The sequence below is a fragment of the Bombina bombina genome, chromosome 4 (assembly GCF_027579735.1).
Source record: "Bombina bombina isolate aBomBom1 chromosome 4, aBomBom1.pri, whole genome shotgun sequence".
In the NCBI taxonomy this organism is placed as follows: domain Eukaryota; kingdom Metazoa; phylum Chordata; class Amphibia; order Anura; family Bombinatoridae; genus Bombina; species Bombina bombina.
In genome coordinates this window covers 257,444,913-257,468,304 of record NC_069502.1, presented here as the reverse complement: position 1 = coordinate 257,468,304, position 23,392 = coordinate 257,444,913, and the positions used below count along the sequence as shown (strand labels likewise).

At 37.3% G+C, this 23,392-nt stretch overlaps 1 protein-coding gene across 1 annotated transcript in view; it reads left to right on the top strand.

The window, feature by feature from the left end:
* KLHL30 (kelch like family member 30) overlaps window positions 1-23,392 on the top strand; it is a 104,055-nt gene that overhangs the window by 40,203 nt on the left and 40,460 nt on the right. The window contains exon 2 of the mRNA XM_053709916.1: window positions 1,474-2,296. Within this exon, the coding sequence (XP_053565891.1) occupies window positions 1,523-2,296 (774 nt within the window). The 5' untranslated portion in view covers window positions 1,474-1,522. The remainder of the gene's footprint in view (window positions 1-1,473; window positions 2,297-23,392) is intronic.

Here is a 23,392-nt window from a genome sequence, read left to right as displayed (position 1 = left end):
ATTGTATTTATTTGTAGATATTGTATTTAATTAATTTATTGATAGTGTAGTGTTAGGTTTAATTGTAGATAATTGTAAGTATTTTATTTAATACATTTATTGATCGTGTAGTGTGAGGTTTAATTGTAACTTAGGTTAGGATTTATTTTACAGGTAATTTTGTAATTATTTTAACTATTTTAGCTATTAAATAGTTCTTAACTATTTAATAGCTATTGTACCTGGTTAAAATAAATACAAAGTTACCTGTAAAATAAATATAAATCCTAAAATAGCTATATAATTATTATTTATATTGTAGCTATATTAGGGTTTATTTTACAGGTAAGTATTTAGCTTTAAATAGGAATAATTTATTTAATAAGAGTTAATTTAGTTCGTTAGATTTAAATTATATTTAACTTAGGGGGGTGTTAGTGTTAGGGTTAGACTTAGCTTTAGGGGTTAATCCATTTATTACAGTAGCAGCGAGATTCGGTCGGCGGATTAGGGGTTAATAATTGAAGTTAGGTGTTGGCGATGTTAGGGAGGGCAGATTAGGGGTTAATACTATTTATTATAGGGTTATTGAGGCGGGAGTGAGGCGGATTAGGGGTTAATAACTTTATTATAGTATCGGTGCGGTCCGCACGGCAGATTAGTTGTTAATAAGTGTAGGCAGGTGGAGGCGACGTTGAGGGGGGCAGATTAGGGGTTAATAAATATCATATAGGGGTCGGCGGTGTTAGGGGCAGCAGATTAGGGGTACATAAGGATAACGTAGGTGGCTGCGCTTTGCGGTCTGCAGATTAGGGGTTAATTATTGTAGGTAGCTGGCGGCGATGTTGTGGGGGGCAGGTTAGGGGTTAATAAATATAATATAGGGGTCGGCGGTGTTAGGGGCAGCAGATTAGGGGTACATAAGTATAACGTAGGTGGCGGTCGACAGATTAGGGGTTAAAAAAAATTAATCGAGTGGCGGCGATGTGGGGGGACCTCGGTTTAGGGGTACATAGGTAGTTTATGGGTGTTAGTGTACTTTAGAGCACAGTAGTTAGCTCAGAAAGCTCTTAACTACTGACTTTTTTCTGCGGCTGGAGTTTTGTCGTTAGATTTCTAACGCTCACTTCAGACACGACTCTAAATACCGGCGTTAGAAAGATCCCATTGAAAAGATAGGATACGCAAATGACGTAAAGGGATCTGCGGTATGGAAAAGTCGCGGCTGGAAAGTGAGCGTTAGACCCTTTAATGACTGACTCTAAATACCGGCGGTAGCCCAAAACCAGCGTTAGGAGCCTCTAACGCTGGTTTTGACGGCTACCGCCCAACTCTAAATCTAGGCCATAGTTTAGAATTCACTGCCTTACTTGAAAGATTTATATTATAAAGTTGGTAATATTTGGAATTCATGTGTTACTGGTATGTAAAAACCACATATATTATGTTTAAATGAGAGCAATACTAACTTTTACCATTTTTATTCTCCCATAGAATTCTTTGTGCATGCTCTGCCTTTTCTGGCTGTATACTCCATTAAAGTATGGTAAGGAATATAGATGACCTTGAATTTTGCCTTCCATCGCACTCAGACTCTATTCTTGCTGGCCTTCGATCTCTTTGCTTTAACTCAAGGCTCTCCGATGTCACGCTGGTGGTACAAGGGCATGAGTTTCCATGCCACCGTGCTGTGCTTGCACTCTGTAGCCAGTACTTTCACACCATGTTCAGTGGAGACTTCCAGGAATGCATCTCAGCTCATGTAGAAATCAAAGAAGTGGACCCACAACTGATGAAGACTTTGATTGACTTTTCCTACACTGGTCGTCTCACCATTAACCAGGGCAATGTAGAGGGGCTCATTCGCATCTCCAATCAACTTAGTTTTCCAGCTGTTCGTAAGGTTTGCAGTCGATATTTGCAGCAGCAGATGGATGCCACAAATTGTCTGGGTATCTGGGAATTTGGAGAAACCCATGGTTGTCCTGAAGTGGCAGCAAAGGCTTGGTCCTTCCTACAGGAGAACTTTGAAGCTGTTTCACAAGAAGAGGAGTTTCTGCTTCTACCTCCTGAGCGCCTGCTTCGATATTTAGGAGATCCACTTCTTCAAGTTAGGGAGGACCAGAGCCGTGCAAAGGCAGCTCTTCACTGGGTGAGGCAAAATGAGGAGTACAGGGCCCAGTACTTGCCAGAACTGCTAAGCATGTCCAGGCTTTCCAGCTTGAATGACCTCTATCTGCAGGAGCTGATTGAAGAAGAACCCTTGATAATTGAGTCAGAAGCCTGCAAAAATCTGGTTACCCAAAATCTTGGGCAGGTGAGAACTAATTTATGGATCACACGGTAATGATGTATTGTAAATCTAACAAGCTATGCAGATAAATGTGCTATGGAAACTGAGGTGTCTCAACAGGAAGCTTGGGATTAAAAGAACATTATAATGCAAAACTGAAATGATCTAATTTGTGTGTTGAGTGTGTATGTGTTTTTGGGGAATTAATATCACTTGCTTTCTATATGTTTAGCCACCACAAAAAGGTTAAACACATAGCTAAAATCCCTCTATAGAACAACAGCACGTTGCAGCTCCTAAGCATGACACAGCCAGTGATTGGTTGTGCCCTGTGAATAGTTTTGCCAGCTGTCCTCCACAAAAATACTGGACAACCTGGATATGGTTGGTAGGTGGGATCAGACAACAGCCCCTTCAAAATGTCATGCTTTGACCGCAACCTTGGCCCCACCATGTATATTTTCACAACAGTCATTTTATTTCCTTTGGCTGCCAGTAACATACATATAAATTCTTTATGCTATTTGGCTGCAAGTAACACGTACACAGTGGTGATTTTGTTCCCTTGACAACTAGGAGCAGTTATTTAACACCCACAAGCAATATAAACAGTGTTATTTTTTTACCCTCAATGATAACATATATAGTAGTGCAGGCACTGTGTAACTTCTTTTATGGACATATTTGTATAGCATAGCGATATGGGGGTGGCTTTTAAATTAAGTTGACACTCAGGGGACTTTAAAAAAACTTAACATTTAGGTTTATAGTATTTTTATGTAGGTTTTGCTGGACAGCCTGTAAAATTACTGGACTGTCCGGTTGAATATTGGACACCTGGCAACCCTACCTGTGAAAGCTGATCTTTATTGGCTCACATACCTTTTCTTTTTAAAGAGCTGCATTTTGTTTTAGATATGTGTTTAACCCTTTTGGGGCACTAAGGGCTAGATTACGAGTGGAGTGCATATTGCACTCCCGCTCGAGAGTAAACTTTGCAAGACGGAAGCTTTTTTCACGTGTCGGGTAGCGCACATATTACAAGTTTAAAGTAAAAAGTTTGTGCACAAGTGAAACTCGACACACGCTAAAAAAAATTATCACAACTAGACATGTGCATGGCGAAAAAATTCGGTTCGGATCGATTCAGATTTTTTTCGAATTTCGGTTCGGAGCGATTCGAATTCGGAAAAATTTGAATCAATTCGGTTCGGATTTGTTTCGGATTCATTCGGATTCGGATAAATTCGGTTCGGATTTGTTTCAGATTCATTCGGATTCTAATGGATTCGGTTCGATTCGGTTCGGAAATTCGGAATTTCGGTAAGTGTTAGGTGGAATTAGACTAGTATTATGTACTGTACATTAGGTGTAACCCATAGCAGAGTGATATAACCTAATATACTGTACAATACTAGTGTAATCCATGGCCATTCGAATCTACCGAATAAATCCGAAGTAATTCGGATTTATTCGGTAGATTCGGCACTATTTTAATTCGGAGATTCGGTTCGATCCGAATCTCCGAATTTGCTGAATTTTCAGAATTTCCGAATCGAACCGAACCGAATTGCACATGTCTAATCACAACTTCTTTTCCCCATAGAAGTCAATAGTGAGCAAAATGAAAAAAAAAATAATACCTATACTTGCGTGCTAATTCGAAAGGAGTTATGAAAATGTACTTTTTATTATTAAATATATATCTCTGTATATATCTGATACTGTTCATGTAAAATACATATATATATACCTATATATCTATAGGAATAAAAATAAAAGTATAGGTGCTTTTAAGTATATATAGAAATATGTATTTACATAATTCGTAATAAAAAACACATTTTCTTGTATGTGAAGAACATTGGAATGTTAAATATGTACAGTACATACAGTAAAACATATAAATACATAAACACATATGTACACACACCTGACACCTCATATCTTTGAGGCTTTTTAAAATTTGAAAGCATTTTTTAAATATTTTTGATCAGACAGTGTTATTATGAGTGTAACTGTAGATCTAAATGTAGTTTATGTGTTCTGTCAACTTTTTTGTCTCGCGTAACAGTTAACAAGAGCGCTAAAGTCCCTATGTGCGTTACATTCAAGTGCACGCATTTACTTTCAATTCATAATAAGCTCGTATATCCGTCACGTGCAAAGAGCCGCAAAATACCCCATATTGCTTGCGTGCTACAGTTAGCTCGCCACTCCTAATCTAGCCCTAAGCATTTAATTATTGCATTCGAATTTCAATTTAACCCCTTAATGACCGGACCATTTTTCAATTTTCTTACCCTTAATGACAATGGCTATTTTTACATTTCTGCAGTGTTTGTGTTTAGCTGTAATTTCCCTCTTACTCATTTACTGTACCCACACATATTATATACCGTTTTTCTCGCCATTAAATGGACTTTCTAAGGATACCATTATTTTCATCATATCTTATAATTTCCTATAAAAAAAATATAAAATATGAGGAAAAAATTGAAAAAAACACACTTTTTCTAACTTTGACCCCCAAAATCTGTTACACATCTACAATCACCAAAAAACACCTATGCTAAATAGTTTCTAAATTTTGTCCTGAGTTTAGAAATACCCAATGTTTACATGTTCTTTACTTTTTTTGCAAGTTATAGGGCCATAAATACAAGTAGCACTTTGCTATTTCCAAACAACTTTTTTTCAAAATTAGCGCTAGTTACATTGGAACCCTGATATCTGTCAGGAATACCTGAATATCCCTTGACATGTATATATTTTTTTTTAGAAGACAACCCAAAGTATTGATCTAGGCCCATTTTGGTATATTTCATGCCACCATTTCACCGCCAAATGTCATCAAATAAAAAAAAAAGTTCACTTTTTCACAAATTTTGTCACAAACTTTAGGTTTCCCACTGAAATTATTTACAAACAGCTTCTGCAATTAAGGCACAAATGGTTGTAAATGCTTCTTTGGGATCCCCTTTGTTCAGAAATAGCAGACTTATATGGCTTTGGGGTTGCTTTTTGGTAAGTAGAAGGCCGCTAAATGCTGCTGCGCACCACACGTAAATTATGCCCAGCAGTTAAGGGGTTAAATTAGGTAGCTTGTAGGGAGCTTGCAGGGTTAATTTTAGCTTTAGGGTAGAGATCAGCCTCCCACCTGACACATCCCACCCCCTGATCCCTCCCAAACAGTTCTCTTCCCTCCCCCACCCCACAATTGTCCCCGCCATCTTAAGTACTGGCAGAAAGTCTGCCAGTACTAAATAAAAGGAGTTTTTCTTTTTTTTAATAAAAAAAAATAAAATGTTTTAGCTGTGATGGACTCCTGCCTTAGCCCCAACCTCCATGATCCCCCCCCCCAGCTCTCTAACCCTCTCCCCTACCTAATTGCCGCCATCTTGGGTACTGGCAGCTGTCTGCCAGTACCCAATTTGCCCCCCAAAAAAGTGTTTTTTTTATTATCTTTTATTACCATTTTAATTTTTTCTGTAGTGTAGCAGCCCCCCACAATACCCCAACCCCCTCCCCCTCCCAGATCCTCATATATTTACATTTTCCCCCCTCTTCCCACTCATTGGTGTCAGTGTGGGTAGGTAATCGCGCGCGCGCACGCGCACCCGCGCGCGCGCACGCGCATGCGCGCCCCCGCACGCTCCCGGCACCCGGCGTGCACATTGCACTAACAGGAGCCGGATGCCGGGTAGCGATGGGCCGCCCACCCGCCTCCCTGTTGCGCTCCCACCCACCAACGAACCGGCACCATCGCTACCGGTGCAGAGAGGGCCACAGAGTGGCTCTCTCTGCATCGGATGCTTTCTAAAGGGTATTGCAGGATGCCTCAATATCGAGGCATCACTGCAATACCCTGAGAGCTGCTGGAAGCGATTGCGATCGCTTCCAGCACTCTCTTAGACAAGTGACGTACCAGGTACGTCCATTGTCACTAACTGCAAGTTTTTGCAGGACGTACCTGGTACGTCACTTGTCATTAAGGGGTTAAAGGACCACTCAGTGCAGTAGAATTGCATAATTAACAATTGCATAATAAAAATACAATGATTTAACACCTACTCTGAATTTAAAATAAGCAGTATTTTTTTTTTCTGACAAATCCCCCCCCCCCTCATTTTCCAACCCCCTGTATAATGTGACAGACATCAGCCAAACATAGACTAGTATATGTAAACCCTGTGAATATAAAAAATGTGATAATCAAAGTAAATTGGAAAGTGTCTTAAACCTGCATGCGCTATCTGAATCATAAAAGTTTATTTTGACTTGAGTGTCCCTTTAACTCCAAGCTCCTTGCTATATCTCTGTTTTCTTTATTTGAAGTGTTTTAAATGCCAGTGCTATAAATGGTGTACAATATATAAAGACATAAAGACAAGACATGGGTGTATATATACTGTATGTGTGTGTGTGTGTATATATATATATATATATATATAGCAAGCAAAAGACAGCACTCTCTGGACTTAATAACAGCAAATAGAGTAGTTTATTCAGTGACGTTTTGGGGAATGCTCCCCTTCATCAGACCAATGTTACAGAGAATGTGCAAAACATTTATACCCTTACATAGACCCTCCCCCTGTGTGCAAACCGCCAAAACAGTTGCCAGGGCAACCAGTCCCTAGCAACAGTGCAATGTTAAAAACATTTATATAAAGTGTCAAAAAAAACTTGTACTATAAAGAGTATCCATAACCGTAAACCACCAAACACAAGCATATATATACATATGTACATATCCCCTTAACAGGCAACATCTACACTGTTGATGTGTATTGTTGATGTGCAATATAGCACATTATGGCTGCATGTATACAGGGAGTGCAGAATTATTAGGCAAATGAGTATTTTGACCACATCATCCTCTTTATGCATGTTGTCTTACTCCAAGCTGTATAGGCTTGAAAGCCTACTACCAATTAAGCATATTAGGTGATGTGCATCTCTGTAATCAGAAGGGGTGTGGTCTAATGACATCAACACCCTATATCAGGTGTGTATAATTATTAGGCAAATTCCTTTCCTTTGGCAAAATGGGTCAAAAGAAGGACTTGACAGGCTCAGAAAAGTCAAAAATAGTGAGATATCTTGCAGAGGGATGCAGCACTCTTAAAATTGCAAAGCTTCTGAAGCGTGATCATCGAACAATCAAGTGTTTCATTCAAAATAGTCAACAGGGTCGCAAGAAGCGTGTGGAAAAACCAAGGCGCAAAATAACTGCCCATGAACTGAGAAAAGTCAAGCGTGCAGCTGCCAAGATGCCACTTGCCACCAGTTTGGCCATATTTCAGAGCTGCAACATCACTGGAGTGCCCAAAAGCACAAGGTGTGCAATACTCAGAGACATGGCCAAGGTAAGAAAGGCTGAAAGACGACCACCACTGAACAAGACACACAAGCTGAAACGTCAAGACTGGGCCAAGAAATATCTCAAGACTGATTTTTCTAAGGTTTTATGGACTGATGAAATGAGAGTGAGTCTTGATGGGCCAGATGGATGGGCCCGTGGCTGGATTGGTAAAGGGCAGAGAGCTCCAGTCCGACTCAGACGCCAGCAAGGTGGAGGTGGAGTACTGGTTTGGGCTGGTATCATCAAAGATGAGCTTGTGGGGCCTTTTCGGGTTGAGGATGGAGTCAAGCTCAACTCCCAGTCCTACTGCCAGTTTCTGGAAGACACCTTCTTCAAGCAGTGGTACAGGAAGAAGTCTGCATCCTTCAAGAAAAACATGATTTTCATGCAGGACAATGCTCCATCACACGCGTCCAAGTACTCCACAGTGTGGCTGGCAAGAAAGGGTATAAAAGAAGAAAATCTAATGACATGGCCTCCTTGTTCACCTGATCTGAACCCCATTGAGAACCTGTGGTCCATCATCAAATGTGAGATTTACAAGGAGGGAAAACAGTACACCTCTCTGAACAGTGTCTGGGAGGCTGTGGTTGCTGCTGCACGCAATGTTGATGGTGAACAGATCAAAACACTGACAGAATCCATGGATGACAGGCTTTTGAGTGTCCTTGCAAAGAAAGGTGGCTATATTGGTCACTGATTTGTTTTTGTTTTGTTTTTGAATGTCAGAAATGTATATTTGTGAATGTTGAGATGTTATATTGGTTTCACTGGTAAAAATAAATAATTGAAATCGGTATATATTTGTTTTTTGTTAAGTTGCCTAATAATTATGCACAGTAATAGTCACCTGCACACACAGATATCCCCCTAAAATAGCTATAACTAAAAACAAACTAAAAACTACTTCCAAAACTATTCAGCTTTGATATTAATGAGTTTTTTGGGTTCATTGAGAACATGGTTGTTGTTCAATAATAAAATTAATCCTCAAAAATACAACTTGCCTAATAATTCTGCACTCCCTGTACATTCATAACGGCCCCACAACAAAGCCACTGGACTGCATGGCCTCATACAGTTTGTTCAATAACGGGAAATACAATGATACATCACATGTATTAGAGCATCCATACTGTAACCTATTGAGGGATATCTAGACACCAACACAAAATATTAGGTACGTGATTAAGTACATAATTGTTAATGACAATGAGTGCTAACCGTATGTTGTCTGTCACTCAATAGTCTAGCGGTATATATCAGCGTGGAGCTGTATAGGAGGTTACAATATGTGCAATTCTATTCAGAATAAGCCTCATAGTTTTGAATGTGAGAGCAGGGCTAATGCAACAGCATGTAAATCACCCCAATATGGGGAAATTTCTGCTTTTTGTTCTGTGCAACACTTGTCTGATGAAGGGGAGCATTCCCCGAAACGTCACTGAATAAACTACTTTATTTGCTGTTATTAAGTCCAGCAAGTCTTTTGCTTGCTGTATTTAACCCTTATTCAAACATCCTGGCATCTGAAGACTGTTTGTGAGAGTGCACCTTACTCACTTTTTGTATGTATATATATATATGTTTATATATATATATATATATATAAAATCAAGAACGTTACGGTGGGGACGCAATTGCAAGCAGGAGCTTATTGACAATTTAAAAATTTATTTTTTAAATTTATCATACAGGCGCAATAGCCTCAGTTTGTGTTAAAGACGTAGTGGTGCAGACCCTTAAAAAATGTGATATGGGATGGCAAGAAAGTGAGCCTCAGGATTATAATCCTGAACTAAAGACAGGGAATTCAGCACTCTTTTAAATAAAAGGAAATAAGCTCAAATCATTCAGTTAGTCCAAGTTGTAATTTTTATTTGTGGGATAGTATCCTCCCACACCCAGAAAGCACATACAAGCTGGAAAAACAATAGTTGAAAATCTTCAATAGATAATTATATCCATGTACAGTTTAAAGAAACCTTACGAACATGAAAAATAGAAACAATAAATTAACCTGACCGGTCAGGGGTACATGCAGTTGTCACTTGAGATACAGTCAAAATAATAGTAGTGTTACTCACAAAAGACCGTATTCTTGGTCAAGGCCTAATGAACCCCTCTACCTGCGCAGCCTTGAAAACACAGTAAATGAGGCTAAATCTTTAGCAGGTAAATATCAGAGTTGTAGAAGGCCTGAGCAGATTACCAGTATTTCATAGAATGCAGGGTTCAATACATATCGGATACAGGCTCTGATGTATGTACAGTGTATCTGACGTATACCTAAGAGGACCACTCCAGTCAAACTACACCCAGCTGCACACAGCACCCCTGTTAGGGGGCGTAACGCTGGGCAGGTTTTCAAAGGGGATCTAAGTAGACTGTTAGCGGATCCCCCAGATATGTACAACGTAGGACACAAGTGTAAATTAGTGCACAACAGAATATTACTTGATAAGGTAATAGATACGACAGTGTCTCATGCCCATCTATAGATTACTAGGCAAAGTAGTGTTGATCATGCAGAGTGTATGCTGTAGCAAAAGCTGGTATTCTAGCAAGTTCATCATGCAAGCATAATTATCAGCAAAGCCAATAGCATTGCGTATTCAGTGCAGCCACAGTTAATATCCCAGTAGCAAAAGTAGTAAGCGTGTGTTAGTAGGCAAGCACACAAGTAATACAGGTATCGTTACTTATTCAAATAGTATCAAAAGTTAGACCAAGTATATCGATCTGTTGTTTTGAATATGGTCGCTCAGCTGCTTTTATCATACAACAACCCTCGGCGGGGGAACAGCAATCAGAAAGTACTGCCCAATATGATAGCTGGCAGCGCCAGTTTTGCCGTTATAGAGGCAGTGTTCATACGACCTGTTTGTGCACTATTCGTAGATGGTATCCTTCCTAAGCTTGGCTTCTTACAGCAACAGGTATAGCAGCTCAAGCAGATTCTGTATGCAGGAGCGGAACGGAGCCTTCATTCATGAATCCAATCGACAGTGGCAAACACATGCATCACATGACCGGCCAGCTTAACCAATGCCGACACGCGTTTCACCCGCTCGTCTTCACTTCAGACCGGGCTTCGTCAGGGCGGAATTCAGATTACATCATTACGTCCTAATTTATAGGAGTTATTGCAGCGCCTCTGCTGGTGGGTGAGATTATAGCATGTCATAGCCAAGCAACCGTTTAAACAAAGAGATTTTAAGATTGCCTGGAACATACTTGGATACAAAATAAAAAAAAAGTACCAGTAGATACATTCTTAACGTCAAGAAGAGTATATTAAAAAACTAGGAAATTTCTAATTTTACAAATAGGAAACTTTATCCAATAATAATAAGAAGTGTCTAACAAAATTGTACATATATATACATATGTATTATTTTAAGAAAATTATATACAGACATATGTATAGAGAATTCATAAGGTTTCCTTAGAGAATCAGGATCAAAGGCATGAGTCTGTTCAAAATGTTTCTTTATGTCATCGTGATGTTCAGTGATGCGGTCTTTTAGGCCCTTCTAGTTTTCCCCACATAGAAAAGGGGTCAACTGCAGGCTAGTAAATAAATAACACCTTCCGTGTTACAATTTACAAAATATTTGAGTTTGTAGATTTTTCCTGTGTTAGTACTAAACTCTTTGGGTTTTAGCATGTATCTACATGCTACACATTTCCAGCAAGGAAAGTTGCCTGCTGATCTATGTTTAGTCAGCCAGTCCATTTGCTTGGGTTGGGACACATATTGACTACTTACGAGTTTGTCTTTGAGATTGGGTGCCCTCCTAGCAGTTATGTTCAGAAACTCACCCACTTCCTGAGAAACACTTGCATCACTAGTAAGCACTTGCCAATTTTTTGCAAGAATGTTCCTCAGGGTATGCCAGTAGCAGTTGTAATCAGTAATAAGTCTTATTTTAGGGTCTTTCTTCTTTTCTTGGGGCAAAAGGAATTTATCTCTATCTTCATGCATTGCATGATAGAATGCCCTTTTTACAACTCTTTTCGAATAGCCTCTATCTATGAATCTTTTTTCCATATCAAGAGCATGTTTTATATATTTTTCCTTAGTTGAGCAATGCATGCAGATAGAGAAAAACTCCTTTCGCCCCAAGAAAAGAAGAAACACCCTAAAATAAGACTTATTACTGATTACAACTGCCACTGGCATACCCTGAGGAACATTCTTGCAAAAAATTGGCAAGTGCTTACTAGTGATGCAAGTGTTTCTCAGTAAGTGGGTGAGTTTCCGAACATAACTGCTAGGAGGGCACCCAATCTCACAGACAAACTCGTAAGGAGTCAATATGTGTCCCAACCCAAGCAAATGGACTGGCTGACTAAACATAGATCAGCAGGCAACTTTCCTTGCAGGAAATGTGTAGCATGTAGATACATGCTAAAACCCAAAGAGTTTAGTAGGGATGGGCGAATGTTTCGCTACATTCGAAAAACGGCACGAATTTTAACACATTCGTTCGTTCGTTCGAATCGAATTTCGAATGTTTACATAACATTCTAACATTCGATTTTCGAATATTCGGTTTCGAATTTTACGATTACATTCGAAAATATTCGAATTCGAAAAATTCGAATTTAGATTGTAATAGTATTTCTAATGCTTTTTCTTTAAATGTAATATTCGAATTATGCAATATTCGAATTCGAAAAATTCGAATTTAGATTGTAATAGTATTTCTAATGCTTTTTCTTTAAATGTAATATTCGAATTATGCAATACGTGTATTCGAATTCGAAAAATTCGAATTTAGATTGTAATAGTATTTCTAATGCTTTTTCTTTACATGTAATATTCGAATTATGCAATATTCGAATTCGAAAAATTCGAATTTAGATTGTAATAGTATTTCTAATGCTTTTTCTTTAAATGTAATATTCGAATTATGCAATATTCGAATTCGAAAAATTCGAATTTAGATTGTAATAGTATTTCTAATGCTTTTTCTTTAAATGTAATATTCGAATTATGCAATACGTGTATTCGAATTAGAAAAATTCGAATTTAGATTGTAATAGTATTTCTAATGCTTTTTCTTTAAATGTAATATTCGAATTATGCAATATGTGTATTCGAATTCGAAAAATTCGAATTTAGATTGTAATAGTATTTCTAAAGCTTTTTCTTTAAATGTAATATTCGAATTATGCAATACGTGTTTTCGAATTCGAAAAATTCGAATTTAGATTGTAATAGTATTTCTAATGCTTTTTCTTTAAATGTAATATTCAAATTATGCAATATTCGAATTCGAAAAATTCGAATTTAGATTGTAATAGTATTTCTAATGCTTTTTCTTTAAATGTAATATTCGAATTATGCAATACGTGTATTCGAATTCGAAAAATTCGAATTTAGATTGTAATAGTATTTCTAATGTTTTTCTTTAAATGTAATATTCGAATTATGCAATATTCGAATTCGAAAAATTCGAATTTAGATTGTAATAGTATTTCTAATGCTTTTTCTTTACATGTAATATTCGAATTATGCAATATTCGAATTCGAAAAATTTGAATTTAGATTGTAATAGTATTTCTAATGCTTTTTCTTTAAATGTAATATTCGAATTATGCAATATTCGAATTCGAAAAATTCGAATTTAGATTGTAATAGTATTTCTAATGCTTTTTCTTTAAATGTAATATTCGAATTATGCAATACGTGTATTCGAATTCGAAAAATTCGAATTTAGATTGTAATAGTATTTCTAATGCTTTTTCTTTAAATGTAATATTCGTATTATGCAATACGTGTATTCAAATTCGAAAAATTCAAATTTAGATTGTAATAGTATTTCTAATGCTTTTTCTTTAAATGTAATATTCGAATTATGCAATATTCGAAAAAAAAAAATCGAATTTAGATTGTAATAGTATTTCTAATGCTTTTAAATGTAATATTCGAATTATGCAATATTCGAATTCGAAAAATTCGAATTTATATTCGAATTCGAAAAATTCGAATTTATATTCGAATTCGAAAAATTTGAATTTATATTCGAATTCGAAAAATTCGAATTTATATTCGAATTCGAAAAATTCGAATTTCGAATGTAGACATTCGATATAATTATAAACATTCGAATTCGAAAGTGACATTCGAAAACTGTAAATAACATTCGATTTTCGAATTTTTAAGAATATTCGTTCTTATCGACATTCGAATTTAGAATTCGAATTTCGGTAATAACATTCGTTCTACATTCGAAATTCGAAAATTTGCACATTCGCCCATCCCTAGAGTTTAGTACTAACACAGGAAAAATCTACAAACTCAAATATTTTGTAAATTGTAACACGGAAGGTGTTATTTATTTACTAGCCTGCAGTTGCCCCCTTTTCTATGTGGGGAAAACTAGAAGGGCCATAAAAGACCGCATCACTGAACATCGCGATGACATAAAGAACAAAAACCCTAAAAGCAATGTGGCGAAACATTTTGAACAGACTCATGCCTGTGATCCTGATTCTCTAAGGTTTGTAGGCATTGACAGGGGCATCATGAATGGCAGAGGGGGGACAATGATAAGGTCCTTCTCCGCAAGGAATGCAGGTGGATCTCAATTCTTGAGACCCAGCTTCCCTATGGTCTGAATGACAAGCTGGATATGGCTTGCTTCCTTTAACAAAATCCATGGTATTTTTGTTTGCATGAACAAATAAAGACTATACTTATTAAAAATCTCCTCTTTTTTAATAGAAACCTTATGAATTCTCTATACATATGTCTGTATATAATTTTCTTAAAATAATACATATGTATATATATGTACAATTTTGTTAGACACTTCTTATTATTATTGGATAAAGTTTCCTATTTGTAAAATTAGAAATTTCCTAGTTTTTTTAATATACTCTTCTTGGCGTTAAGAATGTATCTACTGGTACGTTTTTTTTTATTTAGTATCCAAGTATGTTCCAGTCAATCTTAAAATCTCTTTGTTTAAACGGTTGCTTGGCTATGACATGCTATACTCTCACCCACCAGCAGAGGCGCTGCAATGTCTCCTATAAATTAGGACGTAATGATGTAATCTGAATTCCGCCCTGACGAAGCCCGGTCTGAAGTGAAGACGAGCGGGTGAAACGCGCGTCGGCATTGGTTAAGCCAGCCGGTCATGTGATGCATGTGTTTGCCACTGTCGATTGGATTCATGAATGAAGGCTCCGTTCCGCTCCTGCATACAGAATCCAACGATACCATCTACGAATAGTGCACGAACAGGTCGTATGAACGCTGCCTCTATAACGGCAAAACTGGCGCTGCCAGCTATCATATTGGGCAGTACTTTCTGATTGCTGTTCCCCCGCTGAGGGTTGTTGTATGATAAAAGCAGCTGAGCGACCATATTCAAAACAACAGATCAATATACTTGGTCTAACTTTTGATACTACTTGAATAAGTAACGATACCTGTATTACTTGTGTGCTTGCCTACTAACACACGCTTACTACTTTTGCTACTGGGATATTAACTGTGGCTGCGCTGAATACGCGATGCTATTGGCTTTGCTGATAATTATGCTTGCATGATGAACTTGCTAGAATGCCAGCTTTTGCAACAGCATACACTCTGCATGATCAACACTACTTTGCCTAGTAATCTATAGATGGGCATGAGACACTGTCGTATCTATTACCTTATCAAGTAATATTCTGTTGTGCACTAATTTACACTTGTGTCCTACTTTGTACATATCTGGGGGATCCGCTAACAGTCTACTTAGATCCCCTTTGAAAACCTGCCCAGCGTTACGCCCCCTAACAGGGGTGCTGTGTGCAGCTGGGTGTAGTTTGACTGGAGTGGTCCTCTTAGGTATACGTCAGATACACTGTACATACATCAGAGCCTGTATCCGATATGTATTGAACCCTGCATTCTATGAAATACTGTACTGGTTATTTGCTCAGGCCTTCTACAACTCTGATATTTACCTGCTAAAGATTTAGCCTCATTTACTGTGTTTTCAAGGCTGCGCAGGTAGAGGGATTCATTAGGCCATGACCAAGAATACGGTCTTTTGTGAGTAACACTACTATTATTTTGACTGTATCTCAAGTGACAACTGCATGTACCCCTGACCGGTCAGGTTAATTTATTGTTTCTATTTTTCATGTTCGTAAGGTTTCTTTCAACCGTACATGGATATAATTATCTATTGAAGATTTTCAACTATTGTTTTTCCAGCTTGTATGTGCTTTCTGGGTGTGGGAGGATACTATCCCACAAATAAAAATTGCAACTTGGACTAAACTGAATGATTTGAGCTTATTTCCTTTTATTTAAAAGAGTGCTGAATTCCCTGTCTTTAGTTCAGGATTATAATCCTGAGGCTCCCTTTCTTGCCATCCCATATCATATATATATATATATATGGCTAGATTACAAGTGGTGTGCTATTTAGAGCTTTTGCTTGCTGAAAGTAAACTAATACAAGGAAAATGTTTGCGCGCAGTCAAAATCTGGTGCACGCTAATTTCAGGACTTGGGATTTTGTGACTGCGCTAATGCATTCGCCCCATAGACTTTAAAGGGACACTCAATCAAAATTAAACTTTCATTATTCAGATAGAGCATGCCATTTTAAACAACTTTCCAATTTACTTCCATTAACTAAATGTGCACAGTCTTTTTATATTTAAACTTTTTGAGTCACCAGCTCCTACTGAGCATGTGCAAGAATAAGTGTGTATGCATTTGTGAATGGCTGATTGCTGTCACATGGTACGTGTATGCATTTGTGATTGGCTGATGGCACATGGTACAGGGGGAGTGGAAAAAGACAACTTTTAAAATTGTCAGAAAAAAATCTACTACTCATTTGAAGTTCAGACTAAGGGCTATACATCGTCTTGTTATCTTGCATTTGTTGATTATGCAAATCTACTGTGTTGACTGGTCCTTTAATGGAGCACATTAGGAAAAAACCTTAACACTTATTGCTTGCGTGCAAACTCGATACCATGTTAGACCAAGTGCGCTCAACCTGACATGAGTTATTCATATTTCATATTCCAATGTTCTTCACATACAAGAAAATGTTCATTTTAGTTTTATATATATATTTTTATATATATCCCGTTATAATAAAAATAAATAAAAATAAGTGATAAAAATTATTTAACCCTCATACAAATCAGGTTTATTGTCAAAATGTACAGAATTTTAACTATTTGCAATGAACAAATCAAACAAAAGCAATTGAAACAACGAATGTGTCAAGTGCTTTCACCAAATTCAACGGAAAATGCAACTTTTAATGAATTCTGCAGTCTTAAAATTATTCAACCCCCTGAATAGAACCCCTCACAACAGCACAAATATGCAAAACAGGTGTTGTCTCAAGCACACTGAAAGCTGAAAGTCTGTACATTTTGACAATAAGCCTAATTTGCAATGGGGTTGAATAATTTTGATTACAACTGTGTGTGTATATATATATATCTATAAAACTGTACAGAAGATCAGCACTCACCATCACCAACACTTGCAACCACTCTGTGCTCGGCCAAAATGAATCCAAACAATGAACAATGAAGTAGGACAGGACCCGGTGTTGATCCGTAGGATCCCACAACAAAAACAGCCAGCACCAGAGATGAGATAAATCACCAATTTAATGCAAATAAAGCATAACGTTTCAGCCCCCACAGGAGCCTTGGTCACATGCAGCAGGTCAAAACAAACCTGTTTGGGTGTGTATGGGTCTGAGAACTGGGGTGAAACCCAGAAATGTCATACCAAAATAAATGTGATTGTGTTGGATTATACAGTGAGTGCCTTTCTGACTATTGTCGTGTTATATATCAATGTGAAGTGCACCCTTGAAGCTGCTTTGATGTGAAGTGAGTGCTAAGCTTCAACTATGTGTAGGGCTCAAAATTTCCACTCTTTACTAGACATTTGCGAGTAGAAATTTAATGGTGGTGAGTGAAACTTAGTGAATGAATGTTGAATCAACATTTACTCACGATCCAAAGTCTGGTAGCGTGTTGTAAGTAGCAAAGTTAGCATATTTGCAAAATGTACCCTCCTATTGCAGAAACACACATTTTGGGCTATGTGCTTAAAAATATTATCTAAAGGGATATCATATATATTTGCTTTTATATGAATGTAAGGCCTGGTTTTAACTATTTGCAATAAATGCTATGTTTTAACTTTTTGCTTGTAGCCCTGCCAAGCCTTTTTCTTCTTTTTGTTCTTTTGGCTATTATATATCCTAGCAAGGGCAAGGATATGTTATTCCTCTAGGACAGTAGGAACACAATTAGAGCTTAGACTTCTATTTTTGAGAGGGTAAACGGGAGTAGAGAGAGAGAGAGAGAGAGAGAGTGATTGGAGAGGAAAAGTAAAAATGGAGCTTTACAAGAGAGTGGAGGAAAAAAAAGAGTAAAGAGATATGAGAGAGGGGAAAAAAAGAGTAAATATGGCCTTAGAGATAAGGGAGCGGGGAAAATGAGAGATTGAAGAGTGGAGGGGGGAGAAAGATAGTTAAGAGATAGAAGGGAGAGATGATCATTATTAAAAGAAAATCTCCAGGTCTGCTAAAACCTTCCATAACTATTAGCACTCTCTTTCTCCACTCTCTCACTTCGACAACTTCCTATTTCTATCCAACTTTTGTTTTACCCAGAACAGCCAAATTCATGTTGCTATGCACTTAATTTTGTTAATCTATTGCTGTATTTAGCATTATTTAATATGTTATGGTATAAAATAACAATTATTACAAATTACTGCACAATAATGTATTTCACAATGGCACAACATATGCAAAGATTGGGTGGAGTAGTGGATATGGTGTGGGCAACACTAAAATAAACTGTGTAATCCTCACAAACTTGTATCCCTTCCCAAACATCTACATCTGGCAGATTATTTCAGGTCTCTCAAAAGAAGCAAGAATCCTGTTGCTTGGTTTACGTAAATATTTCTACAGATGACATGGCTGGTGTTCTGGAAGGAATTTCGATCCATTTTAAGCTAAATCAAGTTATGAATTTCTTACTTTACCTTTTGGACTATGAGTATAAGTCTATAAACGTAATCAATACCTCACTGGGGATAATCACATGGTATACCATTCTCATGTTTGTTGGATCATTCAGGCATTTCTCATTATTTCCATTTGGAATATTGTTTTAGTTATGTGCTTCCTTCAAACTTGGCCTTGTAATCATTTTCTATCTCTTAAACAATTATTAGTTACATGGGTTACCCTATCTTGTCTCATTTCTTTTTCATAGAGAATGTGATGTTAGAGCTTTACATTTTATCTCTTATAGGTTCTCGTTGCTTTTTTTATATCATTTTATAATATTGACTTCCATTTTATATCCTTATTTTATATCTTGTTTTGTGATTGGTGAACTGTCTCAACTGATGATGGGCTGGAATACAAATGGTACGCTAATGTTAGCGTGTGCGCAATATTAAAATATTACCCGCCCTCGTTAATTTGCACTTATTGGGTTAGCGCAACTGAAGACCTTGCATAAAGGGTTGGGCTAAAAAAAAAAACATTAAAATTAACATTTACACTCATATATACACTATCTAATAAAAAATATTCAAAGGGTTAAAAGGTATATGACAAGATGTTTAAATTGAAAGGGCTATAATGTATATATGCATACATATACATGTGATTGTATGTGTATATTCATATGTATATATGTGTATACTTGTATATTTATGTTTATATGTGTATAGATGTATATACATACAATATGTACATATAAACACATATATATGCATGTATACACATATATACAGTTGTAATAAAAATGATTCAACCCCCATTGCAAATCAGGTTTTTCTATGAACATTCAGTGCCTTCGCTATCGTTTTGTATCTTGTTTCCTGTTTGTGAAGGGCGATGATCTCTCCTCTTAACCTTTTGGACCATTCTTTTGACTTAGCTATGTTTCTAACATGCAGTCAATGTGACATTTAACAAACCCCTATCCAGTTCAGGTATTTCATGTGTTCTAGCTCAAGCACACCTGGTGCAGCTAATGAAGCCCTTGATTAGTTGCATCAGGTGTGCTTGAGACAACGCCTGTTTTGCATATTTGTGCTGCTGTGAGGGGTTCTATTCAGGGGGATGAATAATTTTGAGACTGCAGAATTTATTAAAAGTTGTATTTTTAGTTGAATTTGGGAAAACCACTTGAAGCATTTGTTGTGTTGAGCTATTTTAATGGCTTTTGATTGATTTGTTCATTGCAAACAGCTGAAAGTCTGTAAATTTTGACAATAAACTTGATTTGAAATGGGGGTTGAATCATTTTGATTACAACTGTACATATATATATATATATATATATATATATATATATATATATATATATATATATATATATACACACACTTTGGAACTCTTTCCACTCAAATACCTGAAAACAAGAAAATTAATTTGAATTCAATTTTAATATTTAATCATGTGTTTTACTGTGTATATATTGTAAATATTTTACATTCCAATGTTCTTAACATAGGGTATAGGGGAACATGTTCTATGTATTTTTAAATAGATATTCCTATATATCTGTATATACCTATAAATAACATAATTTATGTAAGAACTTACCTGATAAATTCATTTCTTTCATATTAGCAAGAGTCCATGAGCTAGTGACATATGGGATATACATTCCTACCAGGAGGGGCAAAGTTTCCCAAACCTCAAAATGCCTATAAATACACCCCTCACCACACCCACAAATCAGTTTAACGAATAGCCAAGAAGTGGGGTGATAAGAAAAAAGTGTGAAAGCATATAAAATAAGAAATTGGAATAATTGTGCTTTATACAAAAAAATCATAACCACCACAAAAAGGTTGGGCCTCATGGACTCTTGCTAATATGAAAGAAATGAATTTATCAGGTAAGTTCTTACAAAAATTATGTTTTCTTTCATGTAATTAGCAAGAGTCCATGAGCTAGTGACGTATGGGATAATGAATACCCAAGATGTGGATCTTCCACGCAAGAGTCACTAGAGAGGGAGGGATAAAATAAAGACAGCCAATTCCGCTGAAAAATAATCCACACCCCAAAAAAGTTTAAATCTTATAATGAAAAAAACTGAAATTATAAGCAGAAGAATCAAACTGAAACAGCTGCCTGAAGTACTTTTCTACCAAAAACTGCTTCAGAAGAAGAAAACACATCAAAATGGTAGAATTTAGTAAAAGTATGCAAAGAAGACCAAGTTGCTGCTTTGCAAATCTGATCAACCGAAGCTTCATTCCTAAATGCCCAGGAAGTAGAGACTGACCTAGTCGAATGAGCTGTAATCCTTTGAGGCGGAGTTCTACCCGACTCGACATAAGCATGATGAATCAAGGATTTTAACCAAGATGCCAAAGAAATGGCAGAAGCCTTTTGACCTTTCCTAGAACCAGAAAAGATAACAAATAGACTAGAAGTCTTTCAGGAAATCTTTAGTAGCTTCAACATAATGTTTCAAAGCTCTAACTACATCCAAAGAATGCAACGATCTTTCCTTAGAGTTCTTAGGATTAGGACACAACGAAGGAACCACAATTTCTCTACTAATGTTGTTAGAATTCACAACCTTAGGTAAAAATTTAAATGAAGTTCGCAAAACCGCCTTATCCTGATGAAAAATCAGAAAAGGAGACTCACAAGAAAGAGCAGATAATTCAGAAACTCTTCTAGCAGAAGAGATGGCCAAAAGAAACAAAACTTTCCAAGAAAGTAATTTAATATCCAGCGAATGTATAGGTTCAAACGGAGGAGCTTGAAGAGCCCCCAGAACCAAATTCAAACTCCAAGGAGGAGAAATTGACTTAATGACAGGTTTTATATGAACCAAAGCCTGTACAAAACAATGAATATCAGGAAGATTAGCAATCTTTCTGTGAAAAAGAACAGAAAGAGCAGAGATTTGTCCTTTCAAGGAACTTGCAGACAAACCTTTATCCAAACCATCCTGAAAAAACTGTAAAATTCTAGGAATTCTAAAAGAATGCCAAGAAAAATGATGAGAAGAACACCAAGAAATGTAAGTCTTCCGGACTCGATAATATATCTTCCTAGACACAGATTTACGAGCCTGTAACATAGTATTAATGACGGAGTCAGAGAAACCTCTATGACTGAGAATCAAGCGTTCAATCTCCATACCTTCAAATTTAAGGATTTGAGATCCTGATGGAAAAAAGGACCTTGCGATAGAAGGTCTGGTCTTAACGGAAGAGTCCACAGTTGGCAAGTAGCCATCCGAACAAGATCCGCATATCAAAACCTGTGAGGCCATGCTGGAGCCACCAGCAGAACAAACGAACGCTCCTTTAGAATCTTTGAAATCACTCTTGGAAGAAGAACTAGAGGCTGAAAGATATAAGTGACAATGCATCCACTGCTTCCGCCTGAGGATCCCTGGATCTGGACAGATACCTGGGAAGCTTCTTGTTTAGATGAGAAGCCATCAGATATATTTCTGGAAGTCCCCACATTTGAACAATCTGAAGAAATACCTCTGGGTGAAAAGATCATTCGCCCGGATATAATGTTTGGCGACTGAGATAATCCGCTTCCCAATTGTCTATACCTGGGATATGAACTGCAGAAATTAGACAGGAGCTGGATTCCGCCCATACAAGTATTCAAGATACTTCTTTCATAGCCAGAGGACTGTGAGTCCCTCCTTGATGATTGACATATGCCACGGTTGTGACATTGTCTGTCTGAAAACAAATGAACGACTCTCTCTTTAGAAGAGGCCACGACTGAAGAGCTCTGAAAATCACACGGAGTTCCAAAATGTTGATTGGTAATCTCGCCGCCTGAGATTCCCAAACCCCTTGTGCTGTCAGAGACCCCCATACAGCTCCCCAACCTGTCAGACTTGCATCTGTTGAGATCACAGTCCAGGTCGGAAGAACAAAAACGATGATGGTCGGTCCACCACGTCAGAGAGTGTCGTACAATCGGTTTTAAAGATATTAATTGTGATATCTTTGTATAATCCTTGCACCACTGGTTCAGCATACAGAGCTGAAGAGGTCGCATGTGAAAATGAGCAAAGGGGATCGCGTCCGATGCAGCAGTCATAAGACCTAGAATTTCCATGCATAAGGCTACCGAAGGGAATGATTGAGACTGAAGGTTTCGACAAGCTGAAACCAATTTTAGACGTCTCTTGTCCGTTAGAGACAGAGTCATGGACACTGAATCTATCTGGAAACCTAAAAAGGTTACCCTTGTCTGAGGAATCAACGAACTCTTTGGTAAATTGATCCTCCAACCATGTTCTCGAAGAAACGATACAAGTCGATTCGTATGAGATTCTGCTAAATGTGAAGACTGAGCAAGTACCAAGATATCGTCCAAATAAGGAAATACCACAATACCCTGTTCTCTGATTACAGATAGAAGGGCACCGAGAACCTTTGTAAAAATCCTTGGAGCTGTTGCTAGGCCAAACGGCAGAGCCACAAACTGGTAATGCTTGTCTAGAAAAGAGAATCTCAGAAACTGATAGTGATCTGGATGAATCGGAATATGCAGATATGCATCTTGTAAATCTATTGTGGACATATAATGCCCTTGCTGAACAAAAGGCAGAATAGTCCTTATAGTTACCATTTTCAATGTTGGTATCCTTACATAACGATTCAATATTTTTAAATCCAGACCTGGTCTGAAGGAATTCTCCTTCTTTGGTACAATGAAGAGATT